The following is a 17220-nucleotide window of genomic DNA, read 5'->3' on the forward strand; positions in this document are numbered from 1 at the left end:
TAGTACAATTTTGGTTAATGACCTTGTGGTGACTGGATTGGCAGAGTGGCTTATCCAGTAGCTAAAACTTGAGAAATGTTTACATATAGAAATGCATAGCATTCATCAGGGAAAAACTGGAGACGGTGATACCGTTGGGAGAATAAACGCGCAGGTTGATGGGAACAGAGGAGATGCTTTTATTGCCTCCCGTCACTCTGTCTGTCTCTGTTTCGATCTCACGCCGAACCTCATCAAAGTCGGTGAACTTCTTCCCTTTACGGTGCAGGAACTCCCCGTATTCTATGGCAGGGAGGAGAGGACAAAAAGATTGGACGAGAAAGAGTGTGCGAGACACGGGGCAGAAACAAGGAAACATTTCAGAGCATTCCTCACACTGAGGAAGACATTTTCATACTCAACCGTAGGTCTTTCTGTGGGGCAACATTACAGAAGATTCAATGGGAGACACTGCCCTCCAGTGGTCAGTGAGTGTGTGTGCGTTACTGACCTGAGGTGTCGCTAATGAGCTGCAACACCAGTGGCCTTCGTGTCACGATCCCTGAACCTCTAGGTAAGAAATCCCTTGAAAAAGAGAGGAAAAAAAGTCCTTGTAGCTAAACAGCAAGGGCACGCATGCATGCCTGCACGCACGCGCACACACACACACACAGAGCATGGCACAATGCCAGCATTGTGAGACACATCCAGAAAGTTCACCAGGTGACTCAGTTAAAGCCTGGATGGTGAAACTCTCACTCCCCACATGCTGACACACATTACACCCCTCCCAGGACGGATTTTCACCCAGCGTGACGGCGGTCTGTGAGCCCAGTGTGGACGCGCAGGCAGAGCAAGGTCCAGATTTACCAGCTATTAGCAGGATTTATACAGAAATTCATCTTCAGTAACCAGAGGTGAGATTATCTGAATTATGAGACCCACAAATTTCTTAATTTGTGTTGAAGTCCAGATGCGTAATGCTGTCACTGGAAGAACCAGAAGATCCATGTGGGAGAGGAGGAGGACCATTATTGACATTTCAAAAGGCCCACAGCCCCTGACAGGAGGCAGAATGAAGCAACATACAACCTAAGGGCATAATGAGGCTACTTATACCATGTTTGTCTCGCTCCAGTAACCAGTAAATCAAAGTTGTCTGCTGTTTATCACCGACAATCAGGGTGTGGGCACAACGTGTATGCACTTCATGTCAACAACAGCTTTATGTCATGCCATTTTAAAGACAGATAAGAATGATATTTAATGTAATTTAATAATGTAATGTAAGCTGTTGTGCAATTCAAACCATGAATTTATTGAATAAGAATAGTCAGGAACAAAAGAGCGAGGCGGGGCGGGGGGGGACACCTAATGACCTTAGAATGACCTAATGACCCATATCACGTGTGCCATGGCTCTATCAGAGGTGAAGGCATGACTTCTGAAACTGAATTAGCATAAAGTGAGTTTGCATAAAATGAATTAGCATAAAGAAAAAAGAACCCACGAGTTCACAGGACAAGTGAGCGAACGTTACCCGCACGTCTTCGATGAGCTGGTCAGGCGGTAGATGAAGCCCCAGGGCAGGCGTGGAGGGGAGAGCCGGGCCCAAGCGCCAGGATCCGGCTGATTAAGCAGGAAACAGGGTGTGTGTGTGTGTGTGTGAAGCTTATTTAGGAACTTCAGTCAACACTGAGGGGGAGACATTGGGGGAGGTCCCTGAGGAGCAGGCCCAGTTACGTGCACTCAGAGAGAGGAGGAGGCGAGACAGACAGAGGCCGGCGCGCGGATAAGAGCTCCGCCAGCTCCGAGGAAAATCAGAGCACCTCCTAAAGTAGACAGAGCTGGGCCAAGGGGAATGTGAGTCGGATTATCGAGGACGTACCGGCACACACGTCAGCATTCGGAATCCTGATGTTTTCTTTCGCTTTGCGCCAGATAGCTCGATGCTCACATTTCTCCGCAACAATGCGTCTTATTCTTAGCCTAAAGTCTATTCATTTCCATCACTTCCGTCCGACCTCGAGCTCTGGCTGTGAACAAAGCTCCCGTTGAGGCCAATGTACCCCTCTCTTTTCCACTTATGCCCCATATACATCCATACTGCCAATCAGCAAGATCTCGATCGGGAGAGACACGGCACAGCGGCGATGAAGTAGGCCCAGCAGGGCTTGTAGTGCTGGAGGCCTCCAGCACTACTGGACCAGTTCTACGCTGCCACGACAGAGTCCGCCTTCACGTCCTCCACCTCCGTCCCGTTCGGCTCTGCGTCTTCTCAGACCAAGCGCGAGCTCCAAGGAACGGTGCGAGGTGACGGGGAAAAACGTGGCGCGCTGGCTTCGGAGACCCACGAGGAAGAGGGCAGGGAAGATCACGGTTCACCCCTCACACCCCAGTCACTCTTTCATCAGAGCGGAGACCAAGACTTGGACCACCTGCCACCTTCACGGCTGCTATCCCCAGGCCGTCTACCTCCTAAACAAGGACCCCTCTCGCAGCCCTCAGATTTAAAAGGCTGTTGTCCACTTTAGCACATAATCTGTAATCTACACAACCACTGCATATCGCATACCTGTAACGTTTACTGCAGGGACAAAACGAGAGGCAGAATGCAAATGCAGGAGGTATTTTAATGAGTAAGGGAATCAAAAGAAGGGACGCTAACAAACAGAGATACGGGGAAAACACTGAAGCAAAGTAAGAAACGAACTAAGCAAACGGCAAAACAAGGGCGACGACAGTGATAGCGAAAACCGATCTAAACATGACTACACAAACCAAAATAACCGACAAACTGGAAGACAAAACCCAGGGCTTAGATAACCAGGACTGTTTAAATAAACCAGACACAGGTGAACATAATTACAGGCGGGGATACAGACCAGGGGGTGGAACAGAACGAAACCAAAACAAGGACTGGACAAGAGCAACAGGTAAAAGCGATGTCAGGCGCAGAGAAAATGAAACTAAGAAATGGAACAACAAGGTAGTAGAGGAAAACAGACACGACAGGGAAATCGTGGAAACAGGGATGCCCGGAGTGTGGCCTGTCGTGACAGAAACGTAATCTTTCTGAAAGAGCACCCTTCTCCTTCTACTGGAGTCAGTGCACTTATGTACTTTTAATTTGTTGCAATATACACATTCTACAAAAATGTTTACTTTCACATCTATATTTACATTGGTGCTCAGTTTCTGCTATATATATGTACCTCAGTACCCCATAACAAGGCTCATCTGCGCTTATCTCAGACTGCACAAACTTTTACTTGCTGCTGTTTCATACTTGCCTTTATGTTTATGTATAGTTTATGTAAAGTATATAGAGCAGGTTGACACCTGTACAAAGAGAAACTGATTCTGATATGTCTGCTCTCAATATACACACACACACAACCACAATGCTGTTGCATCATTTCAGCATCCTCATTCTAAGATTGGTCTAATAGGACCACCCTTTTAATTTGAAAATCTCATTCTCTCTCTCTCTCTCTCTCTCTCTCTCTCTCTCTCTCTCTCTCCCTCCCTCCCTCCCTCCCTCCCTCCATCCCCAACCTTCTTCTCCCCTCGGCAGTCTTGTCCTTCTCTACTCTCCTTATGTGCTCACCATCTCCTCCAGTCAACCATCTGATATCCGCAGGCCTACCCGAGCACAATACCTTCCCCACACCCTGGCAGCCGAGCGCAACCTCAGATGGCCCGGGGTGCTGCTTTTCACACTGTTTATCTTTCCTCGCTATGGCTACATGCAGTGTTTTCTCTCTCCTAATGCTGCTCTAAACAGCAAGCGTTTTTGGTCAGGCGGTACTAACCTCGAGACATCCCACAGTTCCATTTCACCACCACACTTTTCTTCCACTAGATTCTGACCGTGTGCTCAGCCAAAACTGAACAGCAATATCAAAACTCTTACTAGAAATTGTTGCACCAGCAACCTGATGGGATTCTCACTCCCTCACACCTCTGCAGAGACTGCAGCTTTGGAATCTGTGTAAATGCAGCTTTGCAAACTATAAGGCTATAATTCAGTTACTGCTGCAGAGGGGAGAAGGCACCTTTAAAGGAAGGCTTCCAGTGGCCCTGTTTCTTATGGCTATATGGGTCATCGGATCTGCTCCACACTCCACACTCCACACAATCCACTCAATGTGTCATCTCATCCTCTACTCCAACCGCGTTCAGTACAGAAATGCAGTTCCTCAAGACTTTCATTTATTAACGTTAGCTCCCTAATTACTAAAAATCAGGCACGCGCACGTTCCTGTTTAAAAACAGCGTAACGCTGCGGACTTTGATGCATTAAGTTCATATTTACCACACAGCATCCACACCAGCTACAAACCAGTGAGATGAGACAGTTGCTCTTGATTCTGCTTGCACACATAGAGCTTCAGAATGACCTCCAAGCTTGGCTGCAGGCTTTTCCAGGTCACCATCACTACACTTGCTCTACTAACTGTGTCAGCTGTCTGTTTCACAACTGTGTTTAGCACAAAACTGCTTTCCAGTGATTCTGAAATGATTATGTCGTGTCTGAAGGGCCGCAGGACAGCACGGCCAGCAGTCAGTGGCTATAAAGCAACAGATTACATAGGGGATATTACAGTGCTACCTTAAAAGAGCTGGCGGTCTTTCTTAACAAAAATATGTTCATTTAGCGTTGTATTCGCAAAGACTGTGCTGCTTCATTCGTTTTTTTAAGGAATGAAGAAACTACTACTGGTAAGGGGTTGGCAATATGGCAAAAATATATCATCAGAAACAAAATATTACAATACCATTGTCAGAATACTTGAAAAATATTGTGACATTTAGGTTTTTTTGGATTTGAAAAAAGAAACAGTTTTCAACAGTGGTTCCACTTCTAAAGAAAGTTGGTCAGTGTTTTAGAAGTACTGAAGATATCAACGATATGTCAGAGAAGAACAACGCGATGTAATTTCTCTTGGTGATGACTGAATGTTCAACGCATCATGCACCACTACCACTCAGCAGACAGGTAACAGCGTGCCCACAAACATATCTGACACTTTGGGTCACAGCACTGTGGCCAGCATGTACAGCTCAAGAGAAACTGATAGCACTGCTGCTTCTACACCTGGTGGTACAGACAGGGTAGCTCCACGAAGCTACAGTTCTGCTTCACCAACCCACGTGTGACCAAACAATGGGCTGCTTGGCGTTCGCTAACAAGTTCCTGCAACTTCCTGCGGATGGACCTAAAGTCTTTGACAAGGAAACACGTTTGGCAACAGATCATTTTCCTCACAGTCCCTTGATCGCTCCTTGAAGCAAAGCAATATGGTGTAATTTTTCAAAACCACAAACAGTATAACAATAATCAGAAAAGGTGCTCACTTTCATAATCTAAATCACCTGACCCCCCCCCCCCCACCCCCACCCCCCCCACACACACACACACACAATACATCATCTGTTTGCACTGGATATGTCCATGCTCACTCATCTCAAATAAAAGACCCACAGCACTCACTCACTGTGTTATTAGAGGGGGAAAGAGCCTCTTCTAGCTCACCTCAGTCATACTGCCTGCAGCCCTAACAGGGGTTTGACGGGGCTGAACGAGCGCCAGGCGCATGCAGATCCCATACAGTGGATTTAACTACATTCTGTACATGTCTGACCGCAATTAACAGCAGTTCCAAAGGTTACGCTCTCCTTCGCAGTTATCATATAAAACATGTCAAAACCACCACATATGGTCTGGTACCTGCCAACAAAGTTCTCCAGAACCGAACTCTTCCCTGCGCTTTGACCGCCGACGACTGCGATCTGCGGGAGGTCCAGGTTGCAGTTCTGCCCGACGGCGCTGAAGGCATCCTGCAGGCGGTTGACCAAAGGGATGAGCTCCTCCATCCCCCGGTTACCCATGGTTACAGAGCAGCTGGGATGCTGTGGACAAACAAGTTCAAGGCTCTGCGTTAGGTTACTGTCCAACTAACGCTCCCTCCTTCTGACCAACCGTCCAGTTTGTAACGTAAAACTTTACAAAAAAAAACTTTACAAAAAAAGGCAACGAGATAAACAATAAATTGGCAGTTCAATATTTCGAAACTCATTGATTATCTAAGTTCTGGCACGCTGTTTTAAATCACTGACTGGGAAGAGAGCTGGTGTCCGGTTGGCTACCCCAGCCAGCAGTCCAATCTTGTCGGTTTTATCGGTCAGATTATCGGTGTAACTAGCTAACGTCCCTAACGTCCACCGTAACCGTCACCGTAAAACCGTTAACAGGTCCTCGCGTATAAACGCCTGTCCTGACCGTCGTCTGGACGCCCGGACCAGAACTCAGCGGTCCCTCAGCCCCAACCTGCCCGTATTTGCGTCCGCAACCGTTTTCACAACAGCAAGGCGTCAAACGCAACCAGTCGGCGGTGAGTTTCCAGTCCGACACCTTATACTGGTCCCGCTCGGTCCAGCGCTCGAGCTTCACTCACGCCCAGCTACTGACAGCGCACGGGCTGGACAGACGCATGCGCACGGGCCACCAGCCGCCACTCCTCGAGGGAAAATATCGGTTGATAGTTACGATTCCCGAATCATGATTCTTACATTTTTCTTTAATCAATCTGACATATGCATGTGGATATGGCCCAGCTATAGGTCTCCAAAAGTCTTCTGAGGTTTGCCAGGAGCGGAGCGGCACTGGGAGACCCGCCCGACTGGGAGAGTAAAAATAACCCTGCTGCTGTTTCTGGCTGAACTCATTACAGTCGCTGAAAGTTGAAGAGCTTTTTAAAATGTAACTCTGTAATATATGCAACCGCTGTGCAATGATTATTTTTATTATATATTATTATTTTGCTCAAATATTAAAATAAAGTAAGACATCAAACGTTTACTATTTTAAACGTTTACTATTTTAAGTTCCACTCATGTATGTAATAGGACCCTGTGTAAAGCTGAATGAATATTTTGAATTTTATGAATAGAGCTAGCTATACATGTCGAATTATCTTTTTAAAGTAGCCTAAAGATATTAATTTCATTATAGCATACTCGATCAAATATTTAAAGGGTCAGTATCAATATCTCCATGCAGGTTTAAGTAAAGTTTATAGAAAAAATAACAATATTAAATCCCACTAATATGCTAAATAGAAAAGGGGACTTGTTGTTAGGTGGAAGGCAGTCTGTTGATAGAGCTTTCTTTTCTGCAATGGGTATGTTGGACAGAGTTTCCCAGTGCTATGCCTAGGTGTGTACACTGTGGTCAGGTGCAGGTAAATGCAACAACACTGCTTACTGTTTTTAAAAAGAACACAATGTGTGTCTCAACATGCAGAGAACCAGAGATATAAAAGTCCTGCCATCGATTTGTATCACACAGTTGTTTTCAATTATTTTACTGCTTGATCTAATTAGCACAATCCTGAGCAGGACTTTTACTTTATGAACCTTAACCACCTTCCTCTGTCTCTTTTTAAAACTACAGTCTTTAAAAATTGTGAAACAAAAAAAAAATGACAGACCCAGTTGTAAACAAACAATTTTTGTTTACCACTCTGACAACCAAAAAACATACTGTGGTTTTCATCAGCCTGACCACTGAGCTGATTTCAATTTTAATGGAAACACTTCTGAATAAAGTAGCCACTCGCGTGTCCAGTTCTCTATGCACTTTTTTATGTTTCAATTTCCATCCATCTCATCATCTTCATCACACACACAGAGAAGCTGTTCAAGCTACCCGCAGGTCCTTTAGCATCGCAGAAATGTCTATTTGGGGGTTGCCGAGGGCAGTGTGACACTGCTTCTGTAGTGCCCCCTGTAGGCTCTTGGCAGCCTGTGGCAGCTCTTTTGGGACAGCAGAGCTTTTGTCTCCTTGACCTCCAGCCCTGGAGCACAGCAGCACCTCGTTGACTTCGCCCTCGATAGGCCGAGAGAACACGGTGGAGAAGACAGTGTGTAAGCGCTCCAGCACCGACTTCCTCAGCACGGAGTCACGGCACACCAGGTTCAACATAAACACTCCTGGGTGAGGGATGGAGAAATGAAGGAAAAACAGAGAGAGAGAGAGAGAGAGAGGAGAGATGTTGAGCAATCATCACTGTGAGGCACACACCACACGGTAACACAATGGAAGTATTATGCAGTAGTGATGAATTATTATACAAGCTCTGCATGAAACTTGAAAGGCTACCCGCTGTACCTCGAGGGGTTAACAGTTTGCAGACTTTTTCCAGTAGGGATGTTTCAACAAAGGCAGGCGGTGGGCAGCTCATGCCCAGAGTGGGGTCCTTGCTGTCAACATCGAACATGATGACATCATAGGAATGTCCCCCTATAAATAGGGTGCAGAAGGAACGGCGTGAATGAGAGGATTTGGGCGGGGCTGCTTGGCAACCTACCACAAGCATTTTTAAGAACACAACGCAGCCTAAAAAGGTCCTATCATTCCTTTATCGTTTAAATAGCAATTAGGCAGAGCTGTTTTAAGTAAATCTAGACAAATATAAGGCAATGCAGGAGTCTAAAGTCATATGAACTACACATGTGTGTGGAAACTGGCCCTCACCCTGGCTCTGCAGGGCCCTGATATGCTCCAGACCGTCTCCCAGAACGACCTTCAGTCTGTCGTCTGTCTGCAGCCCAAACCAAGTCTTCGCCACGTCCAGGACGGCTGGGTCCAGCTCCACCACCTCCACCTGTGCTCCAGGCACAAAGTCCCGCACGAACTGTGGCAGGCCTCCCCCACCGAGCCCCACCACCAACACAGACACCAGCACGTCTGTTCAGCAGTTGAAAGCCACATAAACATTTAGGTCAACCATACTGCCTTAATATTACTGCAGAAAAGGTACTGATGACATGTTCATGCCACAGACTTCATGAACTTGAACAGCTAGACCATTCCAGCTTCACGGCTTCAGTTCAAGCCAAAGCCCAGCAGTGATCCGACCGGACAGGGATTGTGGAAGGCATACCTCTATCACTGATCACCTCTGTCCCCAGCAGAGAAAGGCCTGCGACCATCACCTCGTGGTGAGTACAGCAGAGAAAGCCTCTGTCTACACTCTGACCTTTGACCCTGCATGCAGAAGCATCAGAAGCAGAGGGTTTGGGTTTCTTCTTGCTTCTCTTTTTATGAGCAGTAGAGGCTGGAAAAGAAGGAAAAAGGTCATCCAAAAAATACAGAAACCTCACAAACTTCCACCTTAAGTATTAAGAGTCAGCACAATTCGTGCAAAACCGTTTATTCCCTGATGTAGCGTAACACTGCAACCATCTCTGAATGCTCCGTCACTGGACCTACACCGGCCACAAGTCTCACCCGCGGCAGAGGACTGAAGGCGGCTTTCAGACTGCACCAGCTGGGTGTTGTTCATAAAGACCAGCCTGCGGTAGAGATGGCTGTCCTCTCCTCGGACATCCTCCACAGAGTACTCCCCCGTTAGGCCACTGACCCCTCGAGCAACCACCTCCCTCCAGCCCAGGTCACCTCCTACAGACAAGAATGGCACCTGAAACAGGACACAGTGGGACAGGGGTCAGCAAGGGTCAGCAAGAAATAAAAGGGGAAAGCCAGAGAAAGGAGGAAACAGACAGGCTTGATGTACCCAACAACCAAATAAACTACATTTCACTGATTAAGATTAACATGATGTCCACAGCTTTAAGATGCAGTAAAGCATGGAAGACCATTCAGATACAGTGAGCCACATTTTAATGCCAAACTTACATTTAAATTTAAATTCATGGCATTTAGCTGACTTACAATTACGACTGAGTATAACTTGAGCAGTTGAGGGTTAAGGGCCTCACTCAGGGGCCCAACAATGGCAGCTTGGCAGTGATTTGCCTGATTATACTTCCTTCTTACAAATGTTACAATTGGCTACAACTGTGTTACTACAACTGTGTTACAATCTACCATTTATATAGAGGAACTGTAACATATGTAACACTGAAACATTCCTGCTCGTCTACCTGTTGATTGGGTGGCATTCCAGGTGGAGCCAGCTCCATCACCATGGGAGAGAGTTCGGCCTGCACCGCTGCCATGTCTGCATATTCCTGGTCCCGGTGCATCGCCACGACGATCAGGCGGCGGAACTTGGCACCGGAGGCAAGCTGAGCGCGCCCCTCGGCAGAGCCGTACAGCCAATCGGACTCATGACCCTGAGGAACTGCAGATTTCAAGCGCGTGATCGACATCAACACATGAATGGGTGAAACTACACAACATGAACGGATGAAAAGGGGCTATTTCGAGCAATGTGAAGGCCCGAAGAGCGCATACTAATTACTTACCAATGAAGATGGCAAAGTGGTTGGCAGGGGGCACCTTGGCAGAAGGCGGACTGTCCTGGACCGTGAGCGTGTATCGGGCATGGCCCATGGACGCGTGACACAGTGTGAGGGATGGCGTACTGCTAGCGTCTGTGCCACCCCTCATCTTCTGGAGCATGAGGGCATACGCCTGCCGTTCCTTCACCCGCGCCAGCAGCTCGGGGACCGTCGCCAACCTGCTGGGGGCGCCATCCTCCCCCTGGCACATCTCCAGCACTGCAAAAGGGGGTGGCTGACGGAACTTGGTGCAGACAAGAACAAAGATGGGCAGGGCAAATGCCGAAGGGTCGGCGTCCCCGCCGCGCTGGTTCAGGCAGTGGATCCGCACGGCCCAGCCGGCCCCAGCGAAATGCTCAACAGCCAGCCTGATCACATCCTCCTGGGCTAGGGTCACGCAGACGTAGCGACCCCCCGCCGCCAAAACCCTGCCCACCTCTGCCAGCATGCGGCTCGCCAGGGTGCCCTCCTCCTCAGAAGCCATGGCATCCAAGGTGCCCTTGTCCAGAGCAGCCTGGTAGCTGCCGCTCTCGTAGCACATCTGGGTGGCGTCCACCTGCTGGAAGGTGAGGTCCGGCCGGCGTCGCGCGTTTCGCTGGCTCATCTGAGACACAACTGTCTCGCTGATGTCAATGTTGGTTAAGTGACGGTAGCCGACATCATACAGCTGCTCGCTCAGCTCTGAGTTGCCGCAGCCCACTACCAAAACCTGACACACAAAAGGCAAATTAGTCTTTCCTTAGCAATGCTGTAGATATCCAGACATCCTATGTGACAGCCTTAACGTCTGATTGGACATGCTTTTCTCCAATAATAAATAGAATAACTGTTTAATGAAAAGGTCAATCAGAAGAATTAACTAAATACCTTCTCCCGGGGCTTGATATATTTATGAAGCACGCCGCAGAGTGAGTTATAGTCCCCATACCATTCGAAAGCTTTTTCTCCGCGTTTGCGGAAGAAACGTTCCCAGTAGTCCGCCGAGCTGAACTCATCGGCGGTTCTGGGCAACAGACTCATTCGTGCGGGCTTGTTTGTATTTACTGCTGTATTCAGATTTTATATCTCGATGATCTAGATGCTGCTTGCTTGCCTTCCACATGCACTACATTAGCTCTAGTTAGACTGCCAACTAATAATTTCCTCCGAAGCGATTAACTGCCGGACTTCCAAATCATGAATTTGTACGTTATGTTCTGTCATAAACAGGTTAAAAACGCTTTCCCACATGTTCGGGGGTATCTACTCGGACGAATTTCCGTGACGGACGGGACCGTAGACAATGCAAGCAGTGATTGGACAGATGAAGAGGGCCGAACATTTTAACAGTTCGTTAATTGGTCAAAAGTTCGGGCTCATTCACCCTATTGGTCGAGCCTGCGTCGCAGACCGGATGTTTCAGTAGTCCGGCGAGGGGACGAAACGGTGAGGAAGGATGGCACTACCGGCAGGGAGATCCGTTGTGTTTGTCACTGGAAACGCAAAGAAATTAGAAGAGGTGAGAGTAGAAATGTTAAGGCAGCGTTTCCAGCTTCCTCGCTTTACATTAATATTAGGACATCTAAAAGAAATGGCATGTAAATATTCCGAACAGGTGGTCTGCAGTGCGAACTAGACTAAATGGTGCTGTACTGCTTTCTGAGTGAACAGGTTGTGCAGATCTTGGGTGACAGATTTCCCTACAAACTTGTTTCCAAGAAGATCGATTGTGAGTATGGGCTCCATTAGCCAGCTACCTACCCTACGTGTGTTTACGTGGTTTTGTGTTTGTATTGCGTTTATTTTGGCTGAACGGGTTTCCAGTGCCTGAATACCAAGGTGAACCTGACGACATCTCCATACAAAAGTGTCAGGAGGCAGCAAAGCAGGTTTGTCATCTACGCTGTATTTCTTAATGCTTTCTGTGCTGAAATACATTTGAAACATTTGCTGGTTCTCTTGTAAAGGTAGAGGGGCCGGTGATTGTGGAGGACACCTGCCTGTGTTTCAGGGCATTAGGAGGGCTTCCAGGACCATACATGTAGGCAACAACCTGAATTTTACCTTTAGTTCACTTTATTATTACATTATGACTGACTTGCTAATAACAAACTACAGGTTTTGATCGAACACTGTTGTTCGTATCTCTTAGTAAATGGTTTTTGGATAAACTGAAGCCTGAAGGTAAGAACTTCTCTTTGCTTGTTAAAGCATGCTTGTAAATGTGCAGAGAGTGCGAGACCATGACTTGCGTGGATCACGTTGTGTCTTCGTTGTTGTCAGGACTGTACAGGCTTCTGTCAGGCTTTGAGGACAAATCTGCTTGGGCTCTGTGCACGTTTGCTTTCTGTGCTGGTGAGCGAGAGCCTGTGCAGCTCTTCAGAGGAATCACGGAGGTCAGCGCACGCTGGACACGCACGGCACTGCTTGACTGTAATACCGCTGCAGTACACAAACATGCTGAGTGCGCGTAATACATCAGGAGAAGACTGCACAGAAAACACTTAGCATCACGTATATCACAATATACCCTGACTCTGGGTTGCTCAAAGTTGCGATTTAGAACAACATACATGAGTAATGCAGCCTTTGTAAATCGTATGAACAGGCTATAACAGGCGTGTTACAAATGAGTGTGTGCATTTATAACAGGCAGAGAATTTTTCTGTTATTTAGGGACGCATTGTAGAACCCAGGGGCCCAAGGGACTTTGGATGGGACCCTTGTTTCCAGCCCGATGGCTACGATAAAACGTGAGTGATTTGGGCTTCTTTCCCCCCCGCATTTCTCCACTAGATGGCAGCCTTAATCTTCATAAGTGACTTCAGTGACGCTTCATATTAAAAAAAAAAAAAAAAAAAGGCTTGCGCCGTTTCCCTGTTCGTCATGCTCTTTAAAGAAAAGTTAAAAAATGTTAATTGAAAAGAATAAGGAATAATCTTTTGTTGAGTAAACCTTACAGATGATTATGACTCTGATCGTAGTGGTTCATGAACAGTTGAACAAAGTTAATAATATAAATTATATGGCAAATATGAACCCTCATTCCAACGTCACTGACCTGAATAATATATCTGTATGTGCCGTGAGGACCGATGGATGGATATCTATAGAACTAGATCTAATTATTGTCATTATTATTATTATTGAATGATTCCGGTGGATCATTTTAGTGAACGTATCCTCGTTTTCAGGCGTAAGAAAGATTTCTAGTTTAATTTTGTGACTGCGTTGTGATCTTTGTGACTGCAACTGATCACTTATTACCAGTTTTGCGGTGTTTACTCAATAGAATACAGGCCAATGTGATGTTCAGTCGATGACTATTTCGTTAATACCTGTAATTGTTTTACTCATTTTTGATTTTCATTGTCTGGGTAGGTATGCGGAGCTGCCTAAAGATGTGAAGAACACAATCTCCCACCGATATCGGGCCCTCGCTGCTTTGTCAGAGCACTTCTCTCAACTTCACTCTGCGGCAGAGGCAAAACGGACAAAACGCGGCGACTAATCAATTAGAATGCAGTTTGTCCGACCTTCACTGCAGCTCTCAACCTCAGCGGCCGTCACAGGGTTTAACCCTCCGTTAACTTTTACATTTAAATAAATGTGTAACGTGCTACATTGCAGTTGTTCGTATTTTCTCCGATATGTCTTTGAGATGAGATTCTACAGTTTATTGATGTAGCGAGAATTATTTGCAGGCGCGCGAACCTTTGCTGCGGTGTTTGTTCACGTGAGCCCAAAACGCGAGCACGCGCCCTTACAGCCATGTGATCCGCCGCTCGCGTTCATCACTGCGGATAACACTCAGTGAATGTTTTTACTTCTCTCTCTCTCTCTCTCTCTCTCTCTCTCTCTCTCTCTCTCTCTCTCTCTCTCTCTCTCTCTCTCTCTCTCTCTCTCCTAGTGACAGAGAGACTCGCAGTGGTAACACATGCACACAGAGGCAGATAATTCAGAAAGCAGTAGGCACATTTAGATTTCAAACCCAGTCTCCTTTAAAGAAGGCCACTATTGTCTGCCTTATGACAGACAGCCAAGGAGTCAAGGTGCCCTAGAGTCATTTGTAGGCCTACGTTTTCTTACGTGGAATATTAAGACAAATAGTTATTCGATTTTCAAATCACTTTTGTTCTTAAATAACTCACTTGGCAGTATTTGAGTATTTGCATGCAATGTCAGTGATTTTTGTTTATCGGTTTTCAGAACATTACATAAGTGAAAGGCAGTTCCCATATTTTATGTACAAAAGAAGAAGTAAAAATAATAACATCCACATTCTACATGGCTACCATACATCGCCCTCTATTACCGTTCACTTCATCAGACTCTTTTCTGTAATTTGCATACTAACTGAATTTTCCACTCTAAGGAATCTTGACCTTTTGATATTTATGAGATTAGAAAGCAAATGCTCTGACAGGCCTCCAAACTTTTATTTTAAAAAGGGCATTGCCCCTGCTCCTTGTAGCTAATCGTTCGTGAGAACGTATCTCAAATATTTCCTTACACCCCTGACTAACAGACAGGGGTGTTTATATGAATTTCCAGAATTTCACAATGTGTCTACATCGTGTTATATGTATATGTAATCCTTCATGTTGGGTCTTTCTTTTTTACATTAAGTAGTCTCCCCCAAAACTGCATGATCAACACTTGTTGCCATGACTCTACTGCAGACACTTGTTGCCGTGACTCAGTGCTGCAGAGGAAATTTGTTGCCATGACTCAGTACTGGGGAGGACACTTGTTGCCATGACTCAGTACTGCGAGGGACACTTGTTGCCATGACTCAGTACTGCGGGGGACACTTGTTGCCATGACTCAGTACTGCGGGGGACACTTGTTGCCATGACTCAGTACTGCGGGGGACACATGTTGCTATGACTCAGTACTGCGGGGGACACATGTTGCCATGACTCAGTACTGCGAGGGACACATGTTGCCATGACTCAGTACTGTGGGGGACACATGTTGCCATGACTCAGTACTGCGAGGGACACATGTTGCCATGACTCAGTACTGTGGGGGACACATGTTGCCATGACTCAGTACTGTGGGGGACACATGTTGCTATGACTCAGTACTGCGGGGGACACATGTTGCCATGACTCAGTACTGCGAGGGACACATGTTGCCATGACTCAGTACTGTGGGGGACACTTGTTGCCATGACTCAGTACTGCAGAAGACAGTTTCCAGAACAGCTTCATTGTTTTCACTATTTCCCAATATTGTAAACCTCCTGTTAAACTGATCATTCCAGTTTGCTCTTTTTAACTGTTCATTCAGAGACCAGATGCACTGTGCACCACTGCAGCATTTTATGAAGTTACAAACATTGATTAAAAGCCTGGGCTTACTAAAGGGCTGCCCAGCATAAGAAGAGAAAGAAGCTGTTTGATAAGACTTCTGCGGACGGAAAGAGTCTGAAACCGGCCAATTCAGGTTTACGGGCTGGGCATCCACGTAATGAGACGGGAACTCAAACAACAACACTGGCCAGTGGACAGAACTCAGGGGCCTAGCGTTGCCAGTGTTCCCAGCATTTCGCAGCTCCTGTAGACTGACCACCTCCTTCCCCCTTATCCCTCAATTAGACATAACAACATTCCCAGCCTTTTCATCCCGTGGTAATGCTCATGGGTACACAACGTGTTCCTGTTGGATGCCTGCAATACTCTGGTTATAAGAAAACATCCTGTCACATGTAAATAGTTTTCCAGGCAGCTAGAGAACAAATAGCTCTATACGCAGCTTGATTTTACTTTTACCATGCACCCAGTTTTTGGATATATTTCACTCTAAAAAGGTCTCTCTACTGATATAGTAAGATTATATTCTTTAATGTGCAGTATGTCCACAAATTTCCAAAACACATTTTGATCATCTATATTTAACGGCATCTTTCAGACTTTTTGTTCAACAGCATCAGCTATTAAAGTACATAAGGTATGCTAAAATGTGCTATGTATCTGATCGATACACTTCGTAATCTTACCTCCATATACACCATGACCATGTCCTTTAAGAGCTCCTTTAAGAGCACCTTTAAAACCCCTAAAACTCATTAAAGGGAAGCTCTGTATGTGGTTTCAGGGGTGAAAAGGTGATCTATAATCATATCATCTATAATCACCCAGGGGTCGGTCTGCAATAATGCACTAAACTGTACGCCCACTCAGCAAGGCGCGGAATGTGGGCCCAGAATCCAGTTTAAAAGGTTGTTATTACACCCAAGGTGTCTGGTGGAACACCTGGCCAGCTGCTGTAGTGTTCCAGGGAACATTTCAAGTCCCTGTGGTTTTTGGTGAAGAAAATCTGTTATGTGCTATGTTAACTGGAAAAGAGGAACTGTGCTGTGTGTAACATTATTTGTTTTTTTTCTCTGAGAGGGACATTGTAGTAGGCTTAATATTGACTTTGATCTTTCACTACAAACATCAAACATTCATATGTGGATTTGCTGTCTGTAATAATCATTTACTTTGAAAGTGTTGTTGTTTGGTGGGGTGTATTGGGAATGGTGTGGTCAGCAGCTGGTCAGCACATGCTTGGCCTCATTACCCTCTCACGCTGCATGGGATGTGCCCCTGTGAGGTCAGGGTTCCTGTCCTGTTTATGAAATAAGTCTTGTGCACCTCCAGCCGCGAGGCGCTGCGGATACAGGCAGGTTGTTGTCGGGCTGAACGGCACATAGCTGTCCAGCGTATCCACTTGTGCTGGGTTAGTGGGGGACGTGTGTGAGTGGGCACGAAGCTGCCGATGGTTTTTGATTGCAAGGCCCCTTTAACCTTTAACCTATGGGGACCTCAGCTCAGGAGGAATCACAGGTGAACAGAGACGCCTTGTGTGGGAGCTGTGGAAGCCCAGTCACCAGTTGCCGTTGTTCTGGAGCCAAAGAGCACTTCCTCAAGCATCCTTTTTCCTCTTGCTCTTGTTGGA

At 46.4% G+C, this 17220-nt stretch overlaps 3 protein-coding genes across 9 annotated transcripts in view; 1 reads left to right on the forward strand and 2 right to left on the reverse strand.

The window, feature by feature from the left end:
* dnm3a (dynamin 3a) overlaps positions 1-6647 on the reverse strand; it is a 32657-nt gene extending 26010 nt beyond the window's left edge. The window contains exons 1-4 of one of the 6 annotated variants that reach the window (XM_027025996.3): positions 6556-6647; positions 5714-5895; positions 491-564; positions 133-282 (exon numbers count right to left, since the gene is read on the reverse strand). In XM_027025996.3, coding sequence (XP_026881797.3) covers positions 133-282; positions 491-564; positions 5714-5874 — 385 coding nt within the window. In that variant the 5' untranslated portion in view covers positions 5875-5895; positions 6556-6647. Of the gene's footprint in view, positions 1-132; positions 283-490; positions 565-5713; positions 6485-6555 lie in introns of those variants that run through there. The other 5 variants (XM_035523943.2, XM_035523942.2, XR_014124484.1 and 2 more) reach the window with 5 other exon arrangements.
* A 962-nt stretch (positions 6648-7609) lies between these two features.
* Positions 7610-11533, reverse strand: mettl13 (methyltransferase 13, eEF1A lysine and N-terminal methyltransferase). Of its 2 annotated transcripts, none has more exons than XM_027026020.3 (8): positions 11161-11533; positions 10258-11002; positions 9934-10133; positions 9278-9467; positions 8931-9104; positions 8522-8734; positions 8156-8287; positions 7610-7977 (listed from the first exon to the last, which is right to left on the reverse strand). In XM_027026020.3, exons 1-8 carry the CDS (start codon positions 11311-11313, stop codon positions 7685-7687), a joined length of 2100 nt encoding a protein of 699 aa, XP_026881821.3. In that variant the 5' UTR covers positions 11314-11533; the 3' UTR covers positions 7610-7684. The 2 variants fall into 2 exon arrangements, with proteins under 2 accessions (XP_026881821.3, XP_081574494.1); XM_081718368.1 differs by having other exon boundaries at positions 11222-11532.
* A 117-nt stretch (positions 11534-11650) lies between these two features.
* On the forward strand, positions 11651-13894 carry itpa (inosine triphosphatase (nucleoside triphosphate pyrophosphatase)). The gene is made up of 8 exons (XM_027026021.3): positions 11651-11791; positions 11944-12001; positions 12097-12161; positions 12240-12313; positions 12425-12456; positions 12556-12668; positions 12949-13025; positions 13654-13894. The coding sequence occupies exons 1-8, from the start codon at positions 11729-11731 to the stop codon at positions 13781-13783; spliced, it is 612 nt and encodes a 203-aa protein (XP_026881822.2). The 5' UTR covers positions 11651-11728; the 3' UTR covers positions 13784-13894.
* Positions 13895-17220: the final 3326 nt, after the last annotated feature.

The sequence above is a fragment of the Electrophorus electricus genome, chromosome 7 (assembly GCF_041902795.1).
Source record: "Electrophorus electricus isolate QZ-2024a chromosome 7, ASM4190279v1, whole genome shotgun sequence".
Classification (NCBI taxonomy): Eukaryota; Metazoa; Chordata; class Actinopteri; order Gymnotiformes; family Gymnotidae; genus Electrophorus; species Electrophorus electricus.